This window comes from Antedon mediterranea, chromosome 2 (genome assembly GCF_964355755.1).
Source record: "Antedon mediterranea chromosome 2, ecAntMedi1.1, whole genome shotgun sequence".
NCBI classification, from domain to species: domain Eukaryota; kingdom Metazoa; phylum Echinodermata; class Crinoidea; order Comatulida; family Antedonidae; genus Antedon; species Antedon mediterranea.
In genome coordinates, this window is record NC_092671.1 from 26930523 (window position 1) to 26957138 (window position 26616).

The 26616-nt window shown below is 33.7% G+C and overlaps 3 protein-coding genes and 1 long non-coding RNA gene across 8 annotated transcripts; 1 reads left to right on the plus strand and 3 right to left on the minus strand.

Annotated features, from left to right (window-relative positions):
• Positions 1 to 1050: 1050 nt before the first annotated feature.
• On the minus strand, positions 1051 to 2629 carry LOC140039812 (uncharacterized). Its single transcript, XR_011842598.1, has 3 exons — positions 2557 to 2629; positions 2110 to 2232; positions 1051 to 1135 (listed from the first exon to the last, which is right to left on the minus strand). It is a non-coding gene; the product is annotated as an uncharacterized lncRNA (long non-coding RNA).
• A 290-nt stretch (positions 2630 to 2919) lies between these two features.
• On the minus strand, positions 2920 to 10330 carry LOC140039386 (peptidase inhibitor 16-like). The gene is made up of 3 exons (XM_072084987.1): positions 10091 to 10330; positions 3297 to 3545; positions 2920 to 3027 (listed from the first exon to the last, which is right to left on the minus strand). The coding sequence occupies exons 1-3, from the start codon at positions 10328 to 10330 to the stop codon at positions 2920 to 2922; spliced, it is 597 nt and encodes a 198-aa protein (XP_071941088.1).
• Positions 10331 to 10791: 461 nt separating this feature from the next.
• Positions 10792 to 19299, minus strand: LOC140040816 (mitochondrial assembly of ribosomal large subunit protein 1-like). Of its 3 annotated transcripts, none has more exons than XM_072087038.1 (5): positions 19238 to 19299; positions 18275 to 18501; positions 17651 to 17820; positions 12269 to 12350; positions 10792 to 11938 (listed from the first exon to the last, which is right to left on the minus strand). In XM_072087038.1, exons 2-5 carry the CDS (start codon positions 18468 to 18470, stop codon positions 11763 to 11765), a joined length of 624 nt encoding a protein of 207 aa, XP_071943139.1. In that variant the 5' UTR covers positions 18471 to 18501; positions 19238 to 19299; the 3' UTR covers positions 10792 to 11762. The 3 variants fall into 3 exon arrangements, with proteins under 3 accessions (XP_071943139.1, XP_071943138.1, XP_071943136.1); XM_072087037.1 differs by lacking the exon at positions 19238 to 19299 and adding an exon at positions 18911 to 18986; XM_072087035.1 differs by lacking the exon at positions 19238 to 19299 and having other exon boundaries at positions 18275 to 19029.
• On the plus strand, positions 19002 to 26592 carry LOC140040815 (uncharacterized). 3 transcript variants are annotated; one of them, XM_072087032.1, is made up of 5 exons: positions 19002 to 19114; positions 20222 to 20546; positions 21586 to 22255; positions 22650 to 22877; positions 23065 to 26592. In XM_072087032.1, the coding sequence occupies exons 1-5, from the start codon at positions 19027 to 19029 to the stop codon at positions 24160 to 24162; spliced, it is 2409 nt and encodes an 802-aa protein (XP_071943133.1). In that variant the 5' UTR covers positions 19002 to 19026; the 3' UTR covers positions 24163 to 26592. The 3 variants fall into 3 exon arrangements, with proteins under 3 accessions (XP_071943133.1, XP_071943134.1, XP_071943135.1); XM_072087033.1 differs by lacking the exon at positions 19002 to 19114 and adding an exon at positions 19119 to 19252; XM_072087034.1 differs by lacking the exon at positions 19002 to 19114 and adding an exon at positions 19384 to 20043.
• Positions 26593 to 26616: the final 24 nt, after the last annotated feature.

Genomic DNA, 26616 nt, shown 5'->3' on the forward strand with positions numbered 1-26616 from the left:
CAGTTTTTGGAACTTAAGATCTCCATCGTCTGGTCTGTTTCTTTACACCGTTGCAGCATCGTTATGCAAGACAGTTACTCTCTATGGATTGTATCCATTTTATGAATTACCACTGCCAACTATTTACTACATCAATTAAATTATATATTTATGGAACTTGATAACGGTATATAGTTTCCAGTATAATATAGGCTTACCTAGAAGCTAAGATCAATACAGTGGATCGTCTAATGATTATTGATTAGAGAGATACGCTTTTATTTCAATGGCATACAGTATTTATTTGTCCTATGGAAATCAAAGGCATATATCAAAACTGACAACATTTTAATGTTTGTCAAAATTACTCATATTGTAAGATTGTAAATCTATTTGCAGTGGACATGAATACCACAATTTCTATACGAAATACTAAAGTACAAGATATGTGAGTAAAAAAAACCATTTTTGGTCAGATGCATCATTTGATTTGCGTTGTTTGTTAATGTATTGACATTATAATCAATTAATCATTGTTTGAAAGATGGGTCTTTATTAATAAATTACAGTACAGTAGTTAAATCTTCACTATTCCCTTGTTAAATACAAATTTTCACGAGTCTTTATTATTAAATACCTTATCCCCAATTCTCTACTTGTCTTTTCTATGTTAATTTATTTTATGATCGTCAACAGTACCTGTAGTTGTCCAGGGGCAAAATTGTTATGAATAAAGCGCATAGAACGGACTTCGGCTGATCCAAAACTTATTATTATTTCGAACCTATCGAGTAGGATACGCGTAAGATACGAAATCATATCTGCGTACGTTTGAACATGCCCGACGTTAGTAAGTGCTTGTGTGATGATCGATTAATTTAAGACCGACCTCCACTCTCAGAAAAATAATAACGACTTGAATACTACTGACGCCGCTTTACCTTCTATTCAAGTTTCAAATGAAGTTACCTTTAAAAATTTAATATAATCTGATAATTTCTAGTATTATATATATACACACCCCACCACTATAAATCAATAAATGTACCATCAACATAATATTATTTGACCTAAATAATCCAGATCCAATCATTCGAGATGCCGTTGACTTCTCATCTTGCAGGGGGTACACAATCGCAGTGGACAGTCACTGAAACTTGACAATGAGAAATAATAGACGTTAGACCTATGATATACATGATGATATGATAATACACAATGATATACAGGCGTTAAAAGCAAGGCGAATTTATTTGTGCGAGTCAAAAAATCTTTCAACAATTTTACCAGCCTTTTTTCTCCTCTACAAGAGCGTGTGATTTTTTAAAAAGTTTAAGTAATTACTAAATACCCGTTTGCTCATAAAAGCATTTTTGTCTAATTACTCACCTAGTTGAATTGTCATCATTAGCCTATTATTCATATTTTAATCATCCATCATCATGATTATTGTCACTATCGTGGTTATTTGAATTGTCCTGGTTATGTCATCGTTATCGAGTTTGCGGTACACCGCGCGTGTATTAGTTCTGTAAAGAACTGTGAGTTTCTCGACGTTTCGATCAATATGCTTTGATCGTCCCCAGGAGTGGAATTTCTTCTTTCAATGCCTAGCATTCTCACTCCTGAGGAAAATCAAAGCATATTGATCGAAACGTCGAAAAACTCACAGTTCTTTGCAGAACTAATACACGTGGTTAACCGCAAACTCTACATCAACATTTGATTTCGCCATACAAACTTTCAAACAATATTATCATCGTTATCGTCATTGCCATCGTCATGCTTTGTCGTTTGTTTTTATTGATTGTTCACACATCAACGTTATGTCGATTCAAAATCAACATAATAATTTAATTAAAAGGGGAATGAGTGACCAAAGTAGCCTAAGTTAAAAACTTCAAGACTTGGTCACCTAGTCGTTAATCAGAAAGTCCCACTAGGACACAACGTAACGACGGTGTGAACCGCTGAAGTCTAGGCCAACTAAGGTTGACGCACAATCAAGCAGGGCTGATTTCCGATTATTTGAAGGGCATTTTCTTGCGTTGCGTCGTTTATAGCGGGAATCCTGCTTATAGGATCGTCGTAATCATTGCCAATACCATCGTTATTTCCATTACCATTTACCTTTTTGGCATACTTCGCCTGCGAATCCATCGGGACAGTTACATTTTTCGATTCCTCCATCTTCTTCATCTAAGTAGCACTCGCCATCGTTTTCACAGTCAAGATTACAACTTGAGCTTGCACCTGTATTGAAGGAAATTAAAGTCATCAAATAAAAACATGATTTGGTGTTGGTTTGCCTTTAAAACGGCACCTGTCCTCGGGTCTAGGCCCGTTCTCACGTGGCCTTTTGCCACCTGGCCTCAAGATTCGGTCCGTTGTGTCACCCGGCCTTATATCACCACTTAGACCTTTTGCCACCACCGGCCATTTACAACCCGGCCTGTTGCCACCATGCTTGTTGCCACTCGGCCTGTTGCTACCCTACCCGACCTGTTTCCACATGGCATAAGGATCCTGCATAAAGAACTTCTGTTTTTGCAGGACCCATTTACTAGGTCTACTTACGACATAATCCATCATCGCATATTCCATTCTCAGTAGGCCTATTTGCTAAACACTCCGAACATGGTTCACCAAGTTGATATGGCTGCTGTACACTATTAATTGGGCTGGAAACAGAAGGAGAATATTTAGAACATTAAGCTTTTTTGTGCGCAAAATATTCTTGTCATCACTCAAGCGTTTTTAATGTTAACATAAAAACAAAACATACGTTATACGCAATTTCAACGATTTGCGCCATTTGAAATTGCGCAATTTCTTGCGCAATTTCAAATGTTGGTGGCCAACAGTTTTGGTGGACAAAATTGGTCGGTACCGGATCATATTTTTCGTGATAGTTATTTAAGTTAATTAAGAGAAAGTTGTTTACCCTTGTACTGGTGCGAAGTAACAGTTAAAGAATCCAATATTTCTTTCCAAATATGTACATGATTTTATACCACAGCCGATGCTATTTGCTGAAGCCCATACTTGCTATGATATAAAAACAAATATTTTAAATATTTAAAGTTTGCAATTGCAATAATCAAGTTTGTATCTTTTAGATCCCCACGGCCGAGCCTCCAGACGATCTTGGGGCTGAGATAAGGAAATGTTGTAAAATAATTACGCTGTTTGATCCCCCTAGCTTTTAATGTGAAATATAGGCCTAAAACAAAATATATAAAAGTCTCTAGGACCTCAGTCGCACTATAGTTGAAACTGAGGCATAACACAATTGAAAAGTAGCTGCTAATATTTACCTTATGGTATAAATAACAATGTCGTCCTGGATCACACGTACTGGAATTATAGTCATAATAATTCCCGTTAGAATTCCAAGATTCTATTGATTCTGTTATAAAATTATCAGGCAGATTATTATCTGCTAACTCATTTGTATCGAGATTTTGTTCAATTGGGTCCGGGTAATCGTTGTCTACGGTTCCGTGACTAAAGCTACATCTATCGGCCCATTGCTGTGCCAAGTCTGCCAATTCGTCGTTCCATTCCTAAGATAAGACATTTTGAAAATATGCTGTAACCTAATGTAAGGATATCATCGCATCTTGTATGGATTGTAATAATTTCTTGTAAATTGTTGTTGAAAAGAAGTTGCTATTCAATAATAGATGTCTTTTTAGCTTATAACATAATATGTTATTATTTTTCAGTTTCCAGTTATACAGTTTTAGATTTGTAGGTACAATTCTATTTAGTAATTTGTAATTTAATTGGGCAAATTTCTTATTTTTTTTCGTTTTTCACTTTTCTTTTCCAGACATCACACCACTTGATATCTTCGTTAAATACGTTATTCCATTTAAGCATGCTTTTCGGGGGAATAAAAACATTATTAACAAAGTTAGAAAACATCTTTTGTTGTCATCTTTGTTATATTGTTAATATTGTATTCCAGATTCACATTCATATATTGGTTCATATTTGGCATATTATGTTTAACTATACTTAACCACTCTTTTTGGAATAGCTCTAGTTAAAGAAACATATTCAGCTATCCAGTTTTTCTTAATACGTAGTTGTTTAATTATTTCTATAGGTTTCATTAGACGATTGAAAATAATTATATCTCCAATTTGATTAAAACCTGCATCTATATTAGGTCTTAAAGAATAGTGGTTTGTTTCTATATTTAATATAATTATTACCCCATAAGTTTTGCTTTATCACTTCTTCATACTTGTTAATTGTACCTTCATTATTCATATTATTAAATTCAACACGTTAGAACATTATAATAAAAAGATGGTATACGGTTTTATTTAAACCCATGTTATTTTTAAAATTGATATTTGACATACTTAAAATTAGTTGTTCGTTTCCAAATTTGTTAAAATTGTATAGTGGTAAGATTTTCCATCTTACGTGTTTTCTACACAGTAATTTTCTTGCCCATATCATTTTCGGAGCGTTTATGTGTAATGCGAAATCAGGCATACCTATGCCCCCTTTAATCATTTTACCGATTAAAGTTTTTCTTTTTATTTTTTCTGTTTTCCATTCATAAAAAGTTACATATCAATTTATTTATTTTAAAAATAACATATTCCGGTACATCAATTATACATGCATTGTATGTTAGTTTAGACAAAGCTAAACTTTTTTAAATGGTAACTTTGCCAAAAAGGGTAAGGTTTCTTCCTTTCCATCTATTGAGTAGCATTTCTAAGTTTGCCATCTTATTATCCCAGTTTAATTCACTGCATTTTTACTCGGGGTACCCGAGTCTAGTACTTACTCATTTTCTCCTTCTCTTCCTCCATCTGGACACTATTGAGTAAAAAGTGCGATTTTTAAAGTACTACTCCTCCCTTATTCGTTATAGTATTGAGCTGGGATTTGGCATGAACATACTACAGGGACATGTCCTCAAAGCTATAGAGCCGGATTTTAAATTTTTTGTTAATTAATTTGTTTAATTAAGAAGCCACAATGTGTGACACACACCACAGCGTTATGTAGTTATATGGTTATATGCGGCTTCTTGGCGTAGTGGTTATCACGTTTGCTTAACACGCAGAAGGTACCTGGTTCGAGCCCGGACGAAACCTTTTTTTTTTTAATTTATGGTGAAAAGTACTGTATACGCAATATGACAATTATACAGAGTACAGTATATCTTATTTTTATTATTTTTTAAAATACTTATTTTGTGTAATCGGTAATTATCACTTTTACACATGTTTATTTTGCTTTGTGCTTATTACCATTTATTTGTAATTTAAATGGATTAAAAAACTTTCTGTAACCCACATTTTTAATGTAAGAGGTTTCGTAGTGTAGTGGTTGTCAAGTCTGCTTAACACGCAGAAGGTCCCGGTTCGAGCCCTGGCGAAACCTATTTTCTTTACTTTCTAACTGTATACCTCTGTATACAGCTTCTTTCGCTGTACCCCGAGTATTGCACATTCGTGCTTGTTTCTCATCATATCCCACATAAATACCAAAAATCTTAATTGGTTCATTAACCAAATTTAGCCTGCATGGTTTTTCGATTTTGTTTATATTTTTGCCAATCCATATAGCGTTGGTTTTTAGTCGCGTGGAAGCGACTCTATAGTTCACTATGTCGGTCGGTCGGTCTGTCTGTCGGTCGGTCTGTCTGTCGGTCTGTCTGTCTGTCTGTCGGTCCGGTATCACTATGCGTTTTATCGCTTTATGACCTTATCTTGATATCAGTTTACTCTAGCTAAGTCAATTTTTCACAGAATATTCCTTATGGCCAGGAATCGATGTGGTTATGTTTTCACGGTGCGCACACGATTTAACGAAATCACGTTTGTAATCATTATCTTAACAACCATGAATCACAATTAAATAAAATTTGGTACTCATAAATTTCAGGGCATAAATCATCATATGGCAATACAATTACGTGCGTAGCGCATGTAACGCATGCGTACGCGCGCTTAAAATTTTAAAAATTTATTTTCGATGAAATAAGAGTACGTTTCAGGCAATTTTAAGCGTTTACAAAATTGCCATGAGTGCGCATATTTTTGCGCGCACTGCGCGTTAAATGTTATTGCGCACTCTTTTTGCCCGATTTCTGTTTTCTTGACTTACTTTTCAACTCGAAATTACGTTATACGAGCACGTCAAAAGTGACAGGCTTCGCACGTGTAAATTAAAAAATATAAATGTTTTTAAACATTTCAACATTTTTAAACATGTTCAGTAATTTCGGTCAGTATAGTTCACTATGTCGGTCGGTCCGTCTGTCTGTCTGTCTGTCGGTCTGTCGGTCCGGTATCACTATGCATTGTAGCACGCGACTTTATGGCTGTTGGCCTTGTTCTTTATTCAAATTCATACCAGACACTTTACCAAACTTATTAACAATATTTAAACCAATCTCTATACTTTTTTCATTTCCCACAAAGAGTAGGCCTACAGTGTCACAAGGTGAGTTTGATACCGGGGTTTGATATGTTTCTAATACATTTTTAGAAAAAGTTTGTTTAAGTACGACGGATAAGTGTTCTCCCAGACAATATACATTTGTGGAGTTAAGGAAGAATAAGGAAGCAGTAGATAATAAGAAGGATGTTTTGAGGAATAAAGGCTGAAAGTCTAAAAATTAATACCAGAACTTTTAGATATTTTGTTTTCGATTTCATTAATATGGGCTATTTTGCATAATTTACATAAGGCTCAGAAGAAATGGACGAATAACTTAAAAGATAAACTATTAAAACTATCAAAAGACTTGATAAGATAATTTAATTATTTTATTGATTCCTTTTTCTTTCTTACCTTATCATAATGGACACAAATCCTGTATATCAACGTAAAATCTGTTTATAGGCATCATATATACCTTTTTTAAGATGACAATAGTTCAAATACATGTAGCATGTCAATATAATCTGTATGTATTGGTATTTGTTTAACAAATATATTTTTCTATATTTGCAATATTTTATATCGTATACATGTCAATTTAATCTATAGGTATGTGTATTTGTTCAATATATATACTTCTATATATTTTTATATATTTGCAATATGTTATACCGTAAATACAAATTGTAAGTAGTAGTTGTACTAAGATGACATCGGGTATGAAGCGTCTCACATACACACAGAGCCAAAATTGCATCTTGGACTTGCACAGTGTATGGACTCTAACCTTACGGTTTTCATTAAATATACCATTTCATGCTATTATTCTAAATAACTAACTTTCAACCTATTGCATTCCTCTTTTTTTCATTCCATCCATCTTATCTTGGTGAAAAGGGAGGATACTACATTTTCCTCCCCTGAGTTTATAGCCTCTCTACTCGAACACAAATAAGAACACAAATAAGATAGTTTAACAAGAACATTTTATTCATGTATTTTACCGCCATTTTTGATTTCTACATTTTAATTAACATCGTATCTAAAAATTTAAATGAGAAAATATATGGTTAATACTGAATTCTGGAATCTTATTATGTAAATATACCGGTATTTTAACTACTCTAAACACTTACTTTTAATTGTCACAAATGTACTTATATGTATATAATATATTCATCAATGAGAATTTAAATAAGAACTCACACAAGACACAAAAATATGGGCTATTTTGTTCTATTTTATTTCTATGTTATTTGTATATAAGTTCTAAACTGGAGTTGATTGGGACAAACTAGTGGTTTGGTTGAATTCCGAAAGATCATAACATTGCACTTCTTAAAATCTATGGAGAGCTTGTTAGCAGAAAAGTAAAGAATGCTGGGTATGCTATCGATAGTAACTTTAAGGAGTGAATCTAAATTGTTGTCAGTATAGAGGAGGTTTGTGTAATACGGGTGGGTTTGCGGAAGGAAGGAAGAAATTACCAAATAGTAAATTGACAAGGTGTCTTGATTTTATTTGACTGATGTTTTAAAAGTTCAATGTTAAAATCCCTTAAAAAATAAATAAATAAATCACTGGACAAATTGAGATCCCACATCCTTTGAGCTTCCGGCGTGCAGATTATAACTTTCTTCCTACTTCTGTAGGATGTAAATTTTAATATGAAGGCTCTGGGTCTGCGTTTGTTTCCATTCCTGGGTCCGGTTCTAGAGGACGTGTCAATATCTAGATGGGCAATGTCAACTCCCACCCAGTTTACTGCTTTTGGGTCAAGTACGATTTGGTCTGTATTTGACCTTCCAGGTGGTCGAGCCTATCCATTGTTTTCGCCATGATCTTGTTTAAAGCCTATTAATTACATCGGCGAAATTATGGCTTTCGAAGGCTTCGGATAATTGTTTACTTATGAGATCGGATATTATTTGACCTTCCAATGCCAATAAATCTAGCTGGATCCGGACTATTTATCACGTCAGACAATGCATTGGAATGCCTTGTTTTAGTGGAGGGGGGCTTTCTTTGTGTTGGTGAGGCCAGCTCAAATAGGCACAGTGTTGAGGCTAAAAAACCTGTGGTAAAGTACCTTTAAATGCTCCGAAACTCGTAATGTATCAGTTTAATATGCTACTTAGCGATAGGAGTCAAATTATAACATCGGGAGCCTCAAACTTGAAGCGGAACTCGCTAAAAAAACACGTCCGCTGTACTTGTAGCCTACTACTTTCTACTTTAAAAGGTTAAATATGGATTTTTGCCAGGCATTAAGATCTAATTTGCCATTAATAACGTAGCTATGATGCTTGAACTAATAACACATTTCGCCTCACATACATTTACGAGTAGGCCTATAGGCCTACTTCCTATTACTTAACATTTTAATTTGTTAACAATTCGCTTTCTGTTAGCGGTCTATAACATTTGTATCTACTCGGCCTAACAAGAAATGTAGACAGAGGTGGTAAATATCACTCCACTATAAGGCGCAGGATTGGTTAAAGCATAAAAGGCATAAACAAGTAAAATATAGAATTTGTATCTTTAGCTAATTTTGCACAATAAAGCATATAATAAGCTCTTATATAACCTCTTTCTCCTTTTTTGCATAGCTTATGTTTTGCTTAAGCTTTAAAGCAGCTATTATGCTCTTTTTTTAGCACTGCTAATGCTGTTTTTTTCACTGCTTAAGCTATATTTTGCTTTGCTAATGCTAATTTTGCTTTTTTTTTAAATAGAAATTGCTATTGCTATTTTTAGCATTGCTATAGCTCTTTTTTGCAATGCTAATATATTGAAATGCTCTTAACTTTAAAAAAAAAGCAGAATATAGCATTTATATTTGTAGCTGATTAATGTGTTTAAGCTCTTACAGCTTATAATATGTGCTGATCACTTAGGCCTACTGCTAAATGCATTATGAAACTGTAATGTTTAGCTTAAGCTGTTGAAACTGCTATTATTATGACATGTTGTAAAGTGTTCCTTAAGCTACTAAAACTGCTAATATTTAAATATTATGACATGCTGTAAAGTTTAGCTTCAGCCGCTGTGAAACTGCTAATATATTCTAACATGTTGTAAAGTGTTCCTTAAACTACTAAAATTGCTAATATATTACGACATGCTGTAATCTTTTGCTTAAGCTGCTAAAACTGCTAATATATTACAGCATGCTTTAATATGTTGCTTAAGCTGCTAAAACTGCTAATATATTACAACATAAAGCTCCTACAGCTTATGATGTGCTGATACTGCTAAATGCATTCTGACATGCTGTGAAGTTTCTGCTAATAATATATCATGACATGCTAAGGGTGTAGTGTTGCTTAAGCTGCTAAAACTGCTAATATATTCTAAAATGCTATAAAGTGTTGATTAAGCTGCTAAAAATTAAAGATACAGGTCAGTAATACCATAATATTTACCAATCCCTCATATATGTAATGCATTGGAATTTAAATGAATTTATGGTGAAATCATTATATTTTAAAAAACAATTAATATATTTAATAAAATAAATATGGATTTTGCCAGGCATTAGGCCTAGATCTAATTTGCCATTAATAACTTAGCTATGATGCTTGGGCTAGTAAAACATTTCGCCTCACATACATACGAGTAGAGATATAGACAGAGGTGGTATTTATATCATTCGTACCAAAAGTCAAGTATTAATATTTATACTTACTAAGTGTTGCATATCCGAGGCTGATCCCGGAACGACATTCCTTCTGTATTGGTTGGTAAGATCAACGATATTTTGAATATCCTCAGAGGTGATGTCATCTTCCGCGTTTCTCCGTCGTCTTCCGTTCGTTTGACTTCTTACACCAGATTCATCTGACGTTAGTGCTTGTGACTTTTCTAACGCCACTACATGGGCAATCAGGGAAAGTCCAATTGTCTTAATAATCAATGTGTATAGCATGATGGTATATGACTAATTGGGTTGAAAGTTATAGTCAAATGAAAAATGTTGCTTTCCATTTAGGCTTCTAGTCCATTTCTGATTGCATTTCAATCACGTGTTCTATCATGCAGTAACATTAATTGTCCACTATTATACGAGGGCAGTTCGTTAATTGAAATTGTAATCCGTGTTTCCTTGAAACTCGGTGTTTAATAATTGTAACTCCCACCCAGTTTACTGCTTGTAGGTCGACCAGGTGGTCGAGCCTATCCACTGTTTTCGCCATGATCTTGCAAGTGAATATGGTGGGTGTTTTTTTAATTAACCTCTGTGATCTGAAGTTATTCATCCATAAGTTGGACATTCTGATTAGCCACTACAATTTAAATAACTAATTAAAATCATTAAATATATTACACTCGTCATTAGCTACATATCTAGCTATAGTTATTATTAATTCAAAGACAATAATTTCTCCAACATTTAAATTTATTTAAACTGATATGGCCGCCGAAAGAAAAAATGAAATACATTATTCAAGGATGGCCTTGCATGACTCGAGAGAGCCTAGTTCCGGTTGATGTACCATACCATGAGGAAATTACAGTATACAGTATAGTTATTATTAATTAGCTTAATTAATTAGTATTGTTAATTAGCTTACTTCAGGTGGTACCCCAGACTTCTCATCTCAATAGTTGGTTTGTAGACGATCTGTTGTGGAAAAACGCTTTTTGAAATCATCTTGCTCTTTTAGAGCTCATTCAATGGCTAATACCGGTACACTATTAGTATTAATACTATTAACTTCTTTGCTCAGAATTTTACCGTAGTCCACAATAATAAATACTGCACAGCCTGTTATTATTTTCATATTCATGCCAAGGAAAAGTATAGAAAAATGAGACCAGAAATGGCCTTATTGACTTTGACCTTTTATTGGTCACAGAAAGACACAATTGTACAAAGTCTTAAAGCTCAGGTACAGACATGAATTTTAAACATAATATTTTATTTATTTAGTTCACTATGTCGGTCGGTCTGTCTGTCAGTCCGGTATCACTATGCGTTTTAGCACGTGACTTATGGCTGTTGGCCTTGTTTATTTTTATTTTATTTAATCGAAACCAACAGCGATAATTATTAATTACCACCACTAACAGGTTTGATACAAACAAAGCCAGGACTGTTTAAAGCACCTTGATTGGTCTTAACATTGATCAAGGGCTTCTATGGTCCAGTGTCGAAAAGCTCAGAGGACATGTGATGAACATGAAAATCGAAGCTATTCATTCTTTGTGCATTGGAAAGGGTAGCGCAATTTTTTTATTCCAAAAAAAATGTTGGATTATCGCAAACACATTCGGCTTTACATGTACTTATTCCTTTGTGATATTAATTTTGTTGAGTTATCTGTAAGATCATGTTTGTCTAAATCATCTTTACTATCTTAATCAATGGTATCCTCTTGTTTGCCCTTCAAGTCCAGATCGGCATTGAACATGCGCATGTCATAGACATTCATTCTCTGAGACTGATCATCAAATTCAGGACCAAGGGTCCAAAGCTTTTCAAGTTCATAGATTTCTCTTGTCTCTTCAAGCATGAAATGAAGAACAATGTTTCCTAAAAAAAAAATACAAATCTCATTAGGGCCTTTATTAAAGACATATTCTTTTCTTTCATTTATATTGTTTATTTTTCTCCAAAACATGGGGAAAAAACGATGGTGGAAAAATAAAACTTTAAGTAAGCCATTTGCAATTTTTAATAAAGTTACGGTATATATTTCACAGATTTTCTAATCTGTCAATGCATCTGTCAACTCTTCATATATGGCACTGTACAAAATATATTTATAGCACCCTCCATTATTTGGCATATTTGGCTTTCATAAATTCTCGCACAAATTAAATTTTTTAACTTGGGAAGCTATGTATTTATTATGGTAATTACCAAAATCAATGCACATCCAATCATCTGTGTTTTTGCCTTCAATTGTTAGAAAGGGATGGTTTTCTGATTTCATCTCTTTATACTAAAAGAAAAAGAAAAAAACATATTACAACTAGACTTAATTCGTCACTATGACGAATTATAGGTTATATGCATTGATTTAAATAAAGATAATTGATTTTTAAAAGATATATTGATTGATTGATTTTCTCAGAATCTTTAATTATTTATAATATATGATAGGACCTTGCTAACCGGTATCACAATCCGATCAAAGATCCATATGCGTATAATGTCATAAACCACATTTGTTGTTACATAATAATAAAGACATAAGTTAATTTTTATCTAGATTTCATTATAAATCATGTGTATAATCTATACACTAAGAAATAAATTTGAACAAACAATACGGATAATAAAAAAAAATCTTATTTCGTTTCCCAAGGTGAGACTCGATCTCGGTACCTTGAATGCCATAGACACGAGCACAGACCATCGAGCCATACACAACTGGCTAAAAGTTGTAGAAAAATTCCTCCGTGTATTTACTATGCAGTAACCACTTTGGTGCAAATAGATTATTACATACCGAAATGAATTATAATTTTTTACTATGATGACATCTTTAAAATGTAAACAAATGATGCACTGTCAAACTACATACTTTTAACTTTAATATATGAACTTTTGAATGAAGAAAGTTAATGTTAAGTTTGTTATTTTGGCCTAAGAAAATGTCATAATTTGTTTGATTGTCGAAATTAATTTTTATAAATTTAATATGCAATTAATAATGACTTAATCAACTTTTGTTCTTCTAATTTCATAATAAATCATACATTTGATACATACACTTCAAGAAAATGAAATAAAAAATAGGTGTTCCCCTGCATTCTGACGATATATATTAATTTAAAAATTTAGCATATTTTCACCATTTTGTTAACTTATACGTGCGTAGCCAGTCACTTTTGACGTGCTCGTATAACGCAATTTCGAGTTGAAACCTGAATCAAATATGATGATATTATTAAAGAAAGATTGTAAACCAGAAATCGGGCAAAAAGAGTGCGCATTAACGTTTAACGCGCAGTGCGCGTGCAAAAATCTGCGCACTCATGGCAATTTTTTAAACGCTTAAAATTGCCTGAAACGTACTCTAATTTCATCGAAAATAAATTTTGACAATTTTGAACATTTTAAGCGCGCGTACGCAAGCGTTATATGCGCTACGCACGTAATTGTATTGCCATATGACGAAATATGACCTGAAATTTATGAGTACCAAATTTTGTTTAATTGTGATTCATGCTTGTGAAGATATGATTACATACGTGATTTCGTAAAATCGCACGTAGACCGCGTAATTTTTGATTGCGTATCGTGAAAATATAACCACATCGATTCCTGGCCATAAGGAATATACTCTGAAAAATTGACTTAGATAGATGAAACTGATGCCAAGATAATTCACGGACAAAATAGTGCTAAGGAAAGAATAAATAAATAAATAAATAAAGATTTTGACAGAATCAAGAGGTTATATGCATATCATGCATATAACCTAATTATTATTAACTACGCTCCATTTGCACCTTTGTTTTTAATATTATTTATTTAGCATGAATGCCAGGCTTGAGAGTGTGTTTTCCCAACTGTACACACTACAGTATCAGGCTCCAGACACAATAAATACTACATCTCCAGTAATTTAATTTGTAAAGCTGACACACAAATTACAGTTACAAACAAGTTTTTAACTGTATGTAAAACTCTTTTTAAAAAAGAAATACTGTAGTATAAAAATAAATAAAGCAATAATATGAATTGTATCGAAGAAAAACGTTGGTATAAGCCCCACGAACTGTAGGGGGCAAACAAGCTCTCCTTTCCTTTCTATCGGTTTATTACAATGCAAAGGATCGGACATTTGGTCAAGTTCAGCACTTTCGAGGCCAGGCGGTTAAGGGTATGTTCAGACTCACGGGGTTACGGTGGAGAAATCCGTGGCGTTAAAAACCAAGGTGTTCAGACACAACGATAGACACAACGATTAACATTCCAATGCCTTGCGTTTAAAACACGCTGATCAGGTCAAAGCAGAGATAACTATATGTATACATTCATGACAATGCATGAAAGTTTACATCATTTACATTGTTTTTTTTTAAATTTTATTTATATAATGTTTACCTTCAAATATACCGATTTGTTCTTACTACTTGTAGAATTGCATTTTAATTCAAAATAATTTAAAACGTAATTGATTAATTGATTTAATTTATGAATATATCATATTATCATATTACAAATACATTTGAATAGCTATTTCGCTGTCGTATCATAGGGTATGGGTATGTAGTTGCTGTCTGCTAATCGTGGTCGTGTATTTTCATTGGTTAAGGTTAAAATCACTGATACATCACTGGATTAGCGTTATGAAATCTACCCTCTTCCGCTAGAGTTATTAACGCCACTGGCGCGGAATAACAGCTTCCTAACGCTAATCCGCGGCATGGTTTAGACACAAAAATATGTATGCCGCTAACATAACTCCACTGTAACTCCGTGAGTCTGAACATACCCTAAGACAGTGGAAGGAATGTAATCCATAGCCTTATGACAAGGGTAACTCCATAGTTCTGGTGGTAGAACAAGTCTTCTCAAATAAGGACTATAAACTGTAGGTCCAATGTACGCATCTAGCTCTTGTGCACCTACTACATCTTTCGAGATGATATAGGCTCACTGTTGTGGATAGACAAAATAGCGCCGTAATTGGCAGAACAGACATGACGTGGGGAGAAGCATGTTGAAAAGTGTAACTCCAAAGCGCATTGGGACGACATATTGTTTGTGTAATGCACTAAATAAATATAATATTAACATTAAATTAATTTGACATTAATTACGTCCTTTGCTATGCCCTTCCTCCAATTAAAAAATCGCTGTTGCTAATAATATGGTACGGTATCCTAACTTTCGTTTGCTAAAAGTATGGTAAAATTGCATTACGTCATGATCAGCCAAAGGTGTGCTAGTACGTGCGTGATGTCATCGTATAAGGACTTATACAATTTTCATATTGCGTCTGTAGAGAATGCCTATCGGCAGCGCCAGGCTGCATGGATGTGTGTGCGCTGATTCTGTGACTCAGCCCCGGGGCTAGACCTAGCAATTTTGAATCCAGAAGTTTAATAACGACAACGTCGATGCTGTAGTAATAAATCAAGTTCATGTGGTTGGTTTAAAACATGCACTCAATCTCAAATATTATTTCATTATAAAACATACAGTAGTAGTATTATAATCCAATATGTTGATAGCCAAATTAGAAGTAAAGAAATTATAATTCAATGTTGGAAATTGTGTTGCCTCTAGTTCATTCGTCCATATCGTTACTATATATATATGAGGGTTTATTTTTATTCCAAATGGCCTATATTTTTTATTAAACTTTGTTTACAGATAGTGACTATAAACAACAAGCAAATGAGGACAATAAAGGGGCCCTCAAATACTATGATTTAGACAGTAGCCCCAGGGCACTTTTGTACAATTAATGTGTGCATTTTGTCATTTTTAACGTGATCGTTTAGCACTATTTTAAGTCGAAATGAACTAAAATTTTGTGAATGTACCAAGGAAGATGAGTAGAATGCAATTTGTACAAAAAATTGTATTCTTTATGCTTTTTATTTGACTTGCTCCAAGTCTTTTTTAAAGTCATTCCACACGTCGTCGTTTTGATTTTTGTCTGAAAATACAGACTTGTAAAACACGTATAGAAATCGATTTGCAGACCGCAAACATCCGATAAGAATGACGTAGGTTATCATACCATATTTAATGTTAAGCACGATAATTTAGTTTCTTCTATTGCTCAAACTGCTTGCGGCGTCCCTCAAGGAACTAAATTGGGACCCATTCTTTTCCTCATCCTGATTAATGATGCTTGTTTAGAAAGCTGCAGACGGTGGAAATACGTAGATGACTTAACTTTAAGTGAGATGAATAGAATTGGTGATAATTCAAATATGCAGTCTTTACTAGATGACTTTAACGAATGGAGTAACTATAATAACATGTTACCTAAGCCATCCAAGTGCAATTCTATGCAAATTAGTTTTCTTCGTCGTGATGTTCCTCCTCCCAATTTCTCCATCAATGGTGTTGATCTTGAGGTGGTTGGTCATATGAAACTCCTGGGTGTTACTATTAGTAATGACTTAAGATGGAATCTTCATGTTAATGATATCGTACGTAGGGCTTCGAGAAAATCGTTCACATTATGCATTCTAAAAAAGGCCAATGCACCAATGAATGACCATATTAATGTTTACTTAGCTTATATTAGACCTTTGTTAGAATATGCTTGTCCTGTGTGGCATGGTTACCTAACTGGGGAGAAGTCTCGTGCTATTGAGAGAATCCAGAAACGAGTTCTTCGAATAATACTAGGGACTGATCACATGTATGAAGAGGCGTGCGAGATCGCCGGCCTCCCATTGCTTGCGACGACGAGGGTGGGTCTGGTGTTGTCTTTTGGTGAGAAACTTCTTGCCTCTGACATATTTTGGAATATGCTCCCTCATTGTCGCGAACTTGATGTCGGCCTTCGGTCTCGCCCCCCTCCTTCGTATTCCGATTGGCAGAACTGAGCGATTTAAGAAATCACCTGTTCCCACTATAGCTAGACTGTTAAACGAAGTTTATGTTTTGTAATGTTATTTTGATGATCTGCTTTTTAAAATATTTTACCTGTTTTTATTATGATTGTATATTTATATTTATTTATACAGTAATGTACGACTACGGTTTCAGCCATCGGCTGTTTGTGTCATTGACTTTTTTTGAATAAAGATATACCGAAATATTTGGCTATATGGGGCGGGCAGTATGTAAATATAGATTTTGAACCATGTTAAAGAATGAAAATATCGAGTACGGATGAGTGATCACGCTGAAAAGCTTATTAGTACTAAGTTAAAGTATTTTAAAAACATTTTGAAATTATTGTGATCATTGCCATTCAACTTTTTAAGATATTTGATACACAAAAAGTGTACAGAAAGAAGAATAATATTTTAATTTAGTACAATAACAATAGGTGATCATTTTGTTCTAAATGATCACCTAATGAAGCATAAAGAAAATGTTAAGCGGTTGATCACTGTTTTCGCGATATGAAAAAAATCCAAAGTCCTTATACAAGACGTCACACACGTACCAGCAACCCATTGGCTGATTATGATGTAATGCAATTTTACCGTACCTGCTTTAGGATACGGTACCGTATCTTTAGCCACGGCGTTTAAAAATGCCGGATCTGCCACTGTGAAAGAGGGGGATAGAATGAGAAAAAGAGATTTTAAATACCCTTTTATTAAAATGTTCTGCCATGGCCTTTAAATGCCTTGTTGATCGTCCAGTCGACAACACCATGTAATCTGCATACCTAATTTTTTTTGGTAGTTGGATTACACAAACATCCCTAGCATTCTCTTCTTCTAACATCTCTACCATCTCTCCAATGTTAAATACATAATCTACAGTTAGTGCACAATAAAAAAAAAGAGTCATTTCATTAAAATGAATGTATTTTCTAGGGATGTGGTAACCGTATGCCTAGACAACATTTAAAAGAAACACATTTCTAGCAATGATTATTAATTGATAATCTGTCATCTTCGGAGTAGGAAAAATAGTTTCTCCAATGATAAATATATTTATCTAAATTCCACTACATTTAAATTGTGTTTATACGGATAATGGTACCACAGGGACCGGAAAATGTTCATACTGTATGATTAGCAATAATTGATAACTGAAACATAGTTTTGTCCTGCATGTTCTTAAAAGATTAGCCTATAATTATCATTGTGTATCAAAACACATGGCATCGATGAAGATGTCTTCTGTATTGTGTAAAAGGCCTATTATCATACTGTAGTGTAACTATATACAGTACAATGATATTATTTTCAGGGGGACAATATTTACCTTTATCCAGAATCAAGTCTGAAAGTTCCGAGACTTGATGTTGGTCAGAGCAGAACCTCTCGTTCTTCTCGCCAGGATTTTTCATTCTGTCACTTCTATTCAACATAGGTTCAAAGCCTAAGTTCTCCTTTATTATTGTTTTTTCCTCTTCTGTAATAAGTTCAGGTTGTTCAAAATCTGTCCACAATTCTTGCATCAAAGATTTTGCTTCTGGGTCATTTTGAAACCTTTCTAACAAATTTGAATTTTTGTCAGTTGAGTAAAATAAAAATCTCTCATTATTATTATTGAATAATAACGGATTATTAATACTAATAAAGGAATTCTTATGTAATTGTCCACATAATCGGCTACCTAAAATTTTAGGTCTAGGTTTGATTTCAGTGATATTTTTCTTGACCGAGAATGAGATCAATCTAGGCCTAGGCCTAGGCCTGATTCGGCCAATCAAACCTGTAGCTGACTCAACGGATAAAAGTGCTTTTCTTTCCCACACATTTGATAACAAATTCAAATAGGAACCGACAACCGGGCCTACACTTCTACAACAAAGTCCACAAGCTACCAAGCTATGCATAACTGAACTGAAGTTTGTTTATAATATTTGTAATACAATTTCAAGTTTGTATTACCAACATTAAAAAACGTTCACATTTGAAGTATTTAAAACAATAAAAATGATGTTTAAAAATTGAGCGAACTCGACCACACATGCTTTTTTAGTGGGGAGACGAAAACATAAAATAAAATGCATGATTCCAATAAAGCATGACTACGCTCGAGTTCGTTCAAGCGGTAAAAAACTCGAGGAACCCAATTCGTACCACTCCTCCGAGCGCGGTAAAGTAAACTTGTGCTGTGCGGGGTTTTTTTTCGGGGATTAGCAGCTGCTAGGGCCTAGGCCTGGGTATTTTGATTTTTATCAAACTGACTTTGCCTACATACACGGGATTGTCTACTTACTTGAAGAAGATAATTGTAATGCAATTCTAACTTGGCCTAATCCCTCTCTAGGCCCAGGCTAGCTACTACTAGCTAGCCTGGGCCTACTACTAGCTATATTAGGCTAGGCTAGGCTACTTTTAGGGCGCCCTTTAGCTAGGCTACGCCTTTTTCGAGTCTGCCCCGCAGGCCTAGCCTATTAGTAATTACTAGTAGTAGAGGCAATGCCGCCAAGCTGATGACATGATTCTAGTCGTCGTCGATGGGGGTGGGGTGTGCACTCTCCTAGGGATCTAGTAGGCATAGTAGCCGTAGGCCTTGCTATTAGGGTCAGTTATTTTAATTCAAATTGCTCAAAGTCAAAAATTCGTGAAGATTTACTATTTAGCATACTACTATACAATAAATTTCATGCACAATTTTCAATTTTATAAATTGTGCATAATAGCCTACACATGCATGCTGGAGGCGATTTTATTTTCCATACGGCAGTTCCTCCATCAGTTCGTTTCGGACATAAGCCACTTGAGTTAACTTTGCCTCTATATATTCTGTAATAGACCTATCGTTTAGGCCAGAATATGTATTAACATTTTGCAAAGTTATCAAAGATTTTACTTGCACAAATGTTTTCATCTGTAATTTCAAAAATACTATTTACGATTGATTTGTAAAGCTCTGTTGTATAAATTTTACGTGACCAACCCATCGCAAGTCTATTTAATGCGCGTTCAAAAATCATGTCGTCTATAACTGTTCTATTCCGCGTTCAATTGGGCTGCTGGCTTCTTGAATAGTTTAGGCCTTGGCCTAACCTCTCTTTAAAAGTAGGTGTCTAATAAAACAAATATTCAATGTTTAGAATCATTTCTTTCATTTAAATAGGAAATGTAATATTTTCACCCTATGAAATTATTTCGCCCATTGCACTCATAAACAATAATTTGTATATTAAATTTTAAAATAAATAAAAATCCAGAAAAAAAGTTGCTTTTAACATTACAGACATCCAGATGACATTTTATATCAAGCCACCATCTGGAACAACACATCTGGAAAATCTTGAGACATGCGTCCTCAAGAGAATGAGGTTCCTGCTTCATGTGGATGATTGTGATTCAGAAGAAAATGATTATCACAATAGTAGTAGTAACAAATTGACTCAGTGTAAAGACGATGGACATGGGGATGATGCTAGTATCAGTGTTTTGTTAGGAAGTGCAAGTCTTCGGTCATTTCAAGAATTGTTAAGAAAAGAAGAGAATGTATCTTACTCAGATTGTTTAATAGAAGGCTCACGAAAAGACAGGATTTCGCATTTCACTCTTCGGTAAAATTTGCACAGATTTTGATAACAATTGAGTTAACTAGTATTATATAACACCTAAATAAATTCCTGTCATTTGATTGGACGATTGTGGGTCACATGGCGTGCAATAGTACGCACTATTAAACGATCGTTTAATAGTACTTTTTGAAACATTTTTGTGTACGAAAAAAAAAACGTCTCGCGGATGAAAAAAAATCTAGTACACAAATTATCCTATGATATGGCTATGTACTGTGAAATACAACAGCGCCACCTGTCGTCTGGTCTCAGTTTCATTTGTAAACACCACCGCGAGATATGCAACAGCAGCAGATATTTGTGTACGATTTGGACATTATGTACTAATTTCATTCAAAAAGGCATTTAAATTAGCTTTAGATCGTTTTTAGGATTTTGATTAATTAATGGGGACATCCCTACAAGACGTGGAATTGTTGGAAAAACCATAATTAGCTTAGATAAGTTCCAATTGTCTGTCGAAGTTTTGCCTTTCAGCCAAGCTAGTACTAGGCTACTATACTAGGTCTAGCCTAGGCCATGCTAGTATTAGGCTAGGCCTAGCCTAGGCGTTTTAGCCTTGCTAGGCCTAGGATTGTTTGGTCGTTTGTTGACATAATTAACACAAAAGTAGGTGTGTTTACGAAATCCATATAAATATAACATTATTAAAAACCAAATGTTACTGTTTTTAATCAAATGTGTGTGAATGAAATGTAGTAAGCTTTGGCTAGGGCTACCTTTTATTTGATTCAAATAACTAGAATTTATTTAGATGTTATATAAAACAAATAATGAATGTTTTGTATTCGTATAATGGCACTTGGTGAATGATGAAAGGTTATATCAACTCGGCTTTGCCTCGTTGATATAACCTTTCATCATTCACCTCGTGCCATTATTTGTACCATTACACTCATAAACATTCATTATTTGTATAATATTAAAGCCATTCAGTAATGTGTCTGTGTTTTGGAACATAGACACAAAAAAGCATTTATTTATATTGGATTGATAATCTAATTTTAATTTCTTTTTTTAGCTTGGCATGCTCTATGGATCAAGAATTACAGCAATTTTTCATGACTGCTGAAAAAAAGTTATTCCATTTCCGGTTTTCCTCGATGAATGCTGAAGAATTGGCCTCCTTCTTAAGATCAACACAAAAGTTCCTATCACGTCTTCTACGACGTTCACATGAAGTAGTTTCCGAAGGAAAGTTTTCATTCCTTCTGCAAAGTTTACATGATATTTTACTAAAAATCTATAATGTTGGGGATAGTTGGGAGGATGTGACACAGAAATATGTTGAGGGTAATACAGAAAAGACTGTGCAAGTTCCATTTCAATGCGCACTGGATCTGATTGCGCAACGTAATGTGGAGCTTCATGCAGGCATTGCATCGATTCCAATCGCAAAACTTGACACCATTATGACAGGACTATTTGAAAAGGTTCTGTGGCATGGGATGTTACACTCGCAGAGGGCATTGGACAGAGTTCTTGTTGATGAAAGAATGGAAGATCTGTTTAACAAAGCTTGTGAAATGTTCTCTTCAGTGAGGACAAATTATTCGTACATCTTCAGAAGGAGAAATACTCTTCGAATGAACCTCAGAGATGTTGATAAAAATGTGGAGATTTTTCCCCTTTGTATGAGCCACCTGCATTATACTTTAAGGAGAAAACACAGGTTAAGACATTTCTCAAGAGTAAGTTACTGTACACCTGTTATGTTGAATAGACTAAAAACAAAATTTAAGTAATGGAGGCTACGGTTGCGGAAATCTGTGAATTTATAAAATAGTGGCAATTACAGGGGAACAAGGTTTTAGTACAATTCCTGTCCAAATGTTCAAATCTTTGATGTTCAACAGGGTGTTGTACTACGACCACACCCCAAGCTGATAGTGGCACCTTTCCTATTCCAAAACCATAGGTCACTTTTTATGTTAGATACTATTTCATCTGTTATTTTATCTGTTATAGTAATTTGATAATGGTTTTAATTACTTATTATTAATTGTACCTTTCTTCAACCTCATTAATATTATTATATGGAACATAATAAGCATTAAAGAACCATTCTGCTTTTCTTTCTTTAAGATCCAGTACACACTGTTTTTAAAAGATGCAGGTGTGTCTGTAAATGATGCAATTCGGTTCTGGAAAGCGGAGTACTGCCGACCTGATCACGGTAAAGATGGGGAACGGCGGCGTAGTTCACATTCATGGAGTAAAGACGCAAAACGGTATACATACAGCATCAGGCACTTGTATGGACTTGAGGGATCTCGTATTAACTATCGTTCTCATACATGTACATCAATTCAGGTACATATATTTCCATTTTGTGTTATTTATACTACAGTACTTTAACTCCTGATTTAGTGTTTATCATCTATCTTTCTATTTAGTTATCATATATTTGATAAAAATTGTATTATTTATTTTCATTTTATATCTTATTCAATTTTATGATGCTATTAGGCCTATTAATTTAATTTTTGGTTACAAACAGAAAATGTCCCTAGGTCACGGCGAAGAAGGTGGATGTCCATATAAACATTTTGACAAGTGGTCACTAGCTACAGCCTTAACATGTGACCAGTTACAACCTAAAGCTGCAGCAGACATTCTTCTTTCAGCTAAGAATCATTGTTATTCAGATGCTTGCTTAAAACATCGTGTTGCAAAACTTGCCAAATTTGTTACAGATGAAGCTTTTCCATGTTGCAACTTAGAATCTGAATCTTGGACCAAACTTGATAGTTCCTCAGTGTCAGCAGGTGATAATTGCTTAGGAAAAGAACAAACAACTTCTGCTAAATTTCAAGAAGATTTGCAGATAAAAAGAGAGGTTCTAAAACAATATACTCTCTTTCCAACAAAGCGCCCTCTTTTTTCAAACAAGGTTAAATATGAAAAAAATGAAACAAAGAAAGGAGCACCAGCGATCTCACTACAAGAACAAACAAGTTCTGCTGAAAACAAATTTCAAGAAGATTTGCAGATAAGGGAGGTTCTTGAACAACATCCTCACTTGTCAACAAAACGCCCTCTTTTTTCAAAAAAAGTTAAATATGAAAGAGATAGTGAATTAAAGAAAGGATTAACAGAAATCTCTCTACAAGAACAAACGAGTCATGTTGAAGATATGCAGATAAAAAGAGAAGTTCCTGAGGAAGAATCAACTAAGAATCCTCTCTTTTTAAGGAAAGTGAAAATTATTGAAAGAGATAGTAAGTTAGAGAAAGGAGAACCAACAATCTCACTGCAAGACCAAACCTTTTCTGTTCAAAATGAAATTCAAGATGGTTTTAAGATTAAAAGAGAAGTTTTTGAAGAACACTCTTCTTTATCTACAAAACTTCCTCTCTTTTCGAAAATGAGTTCAATGAAAGAAAAATGCAATAAAATTAAGAATGATGTTTCCTTTGGTGAAACTGATGTGCTAACACCTATAGCAAAAGAAAAATTACTATATAAAAAAGACAATGACTTAAAAGATGTATTTGTGCAATTTTATAAGCCTGTAGCCAAACCTATTGATTACCATACAAGTTACCAGAATTTGTTGAATGGACTTCGGGAAAAGAATGAAAAATTAAATCAATAATATCTTCATGATCTACATTATGATCTAATACCCATTTTAATGACATTTTGATAATGTACTTAATTCTACATTCTAAGTAAAAGTATTATGTAAATGTTATGATCAATTTTAACTGTAAAATAGATATACTATTAATTAATTAGTGTGTTGATTTGAATTTTAAATTAATTACAGTTTTGAAATGTCAAATCAGAATATAAAGTATTGTAAGTAATTTCATATTTTAAATTTTAAAAAGCTTTTCCTTTAATAAAATGTATAAATAATGCGATTACTCTTGATGCACTGAAAATCCTGAGATTGTATTTTAAAATCTAACCAAAATGAATTCATATATTTTAATATTACTTTAAATATTGTATTTACTTAGTCAATTTAAATACTAATACATTGTGTTTACATGATAACATCTTTCTGATGACTTGTTGCAACATAAATGTGAGAAATATTACCTTTACCAATTTACCAAAGAGAACAGAACAGAAATATAATACAGTATTTCTTATTTGCCTACGAATCGAATGCACAAATGTAAAAATCACAATTCAATAAAATATATATTTTCGTTTCGTAGTATTTATTCAACCAAAAAATAGTACTTATTTTATTTAACATAAATATTTTAAACTTTTTAACATAACAGTTTCCCCTTTTTTTGGTTAGGATCTGGTTTAGAATATCATCAGTGTAAATACTGAACATTCACCAGAGAGAGAGAGTAGAAATAGCTCCGGCAAAACTACAAACAAAGCCTTTTTTCCAAACTCTCGCAACTTCAGAATATCGTCCGATGACAGATAATATTCCAATAAACAACATTAAAATGCCTAGAACTTCTTTTTAAAATAAGTTGTCACATGCGGCATACGTTATTATGGGTTCGCAGACCGTAATTCTTCCAACAAGGCAACAAAGACCACCAAAATCCGAATACCTGTGAAAGATTCATATGGACTAAAAATGTTCACAATATTAATATTTACACACTTAACTACATCATTTTAATTGATTGGTAACGTAGGCCTATCACGTTGACAGCAATGAAACGGAACAAGTGTGAATGTAGTTTTAGAATCGTACAATGTTATACTTTATTAGGCTAATAGTATTTTTTAAATCTAACCAAGATATACAATAATACTTTTGCTAGAGTATATATATATATCATATCATTACACGTGTACCAAAAACAATCCGGCAGGTCACAAGTTTTTGAGATACGTAGAGCTCTCTCTGTGTTGGAAAAAATAAAACAAAGTAGGCCTACTGCTGACGTTGTTTCTTATAAATAATGTCAATAGGACTTAAGCTCGTCTAAGGATACCAATTCTTCGAAAGTTCTATCTCTGTAAACTTGTAAATTATTCGATCTTATTTTCCTATAGAATAATAAGTAAGATTTTTAAAAAGCGAGGGCACAGTTAAAAGGAATCGAATTGGCTAGATGAGTGGCAGTAGTGTTAACACTACCGAGTGCTAGGCTTTTTCTAGTCCGCGTCCATATCGTGACATGTTTCAGCAATAAAAGACTACTTACAAAATTGAAAGTGATAAGCAATGAAGATGCATCCGATTCTATGGTAGTTACAACGTTGTTATCTAAATTCTTGTTTAAAAAATGACACAGATACTGGGGTTCTTATTCAAAACATATTAACATTATCAAGATAGTATACTAGTTTGGCATTATTTCTCCTCTCAGACTTGATTAATAATAATGTTACCATAATAGATTGTCTAACGGTAATCAATAATAGAAACTATAGCCTAACTTACAATGTTTTCAGTGCTGTCAAACCATTAAGTGGTTTTGAAATATGTTTCATTCATAGAAATTAAGAAATGAATGTACATTAATGATTTTAATATTAATTGTGATTAATGTATAACAAATAGCAAATAAAATGTTATTATAAATATTTTCAAGGATGTCAATCCACTAAATACACCGAATGATAAAGTACTTATTTGGCAAGCTTTCAGAAGTCTACTTGTTATTTATTGATACTGTATTATGAATTTGTTGGAATAACAGTCAATAACGGAAAATACTTGCAGTGTTAAAAAACTTGTCTGAAAAGCGGTAAATGAATGTTTCGACAGAAAATACTTACAATGTGTTCAATGCTGTCAAACCAGCAAATACATTGGCTGGCAATGTACGTATTTGGTTATCACTCAAATCCCTTCAAAGTAAAAGCGATTTAATAATATTATGTGGTTTTAAATCACTTTTTGGAGACGATATAGTCCGTTACGGATTGGTAGCGAGATTTTTTTTAAAGCGGTAATGAATGTTTAACAGAAAATACTTAGTGTTTGCAATTCTGTCAAACCAGCAAATACATTAGCTGGCAAAGTACTTATCACTTAAATCCCTTCAAAGTAAAAGTGATGTAGTAATATTATGTGGTTTTAAAATAATTTTTATTCATGGAAATAATAAAACAATAT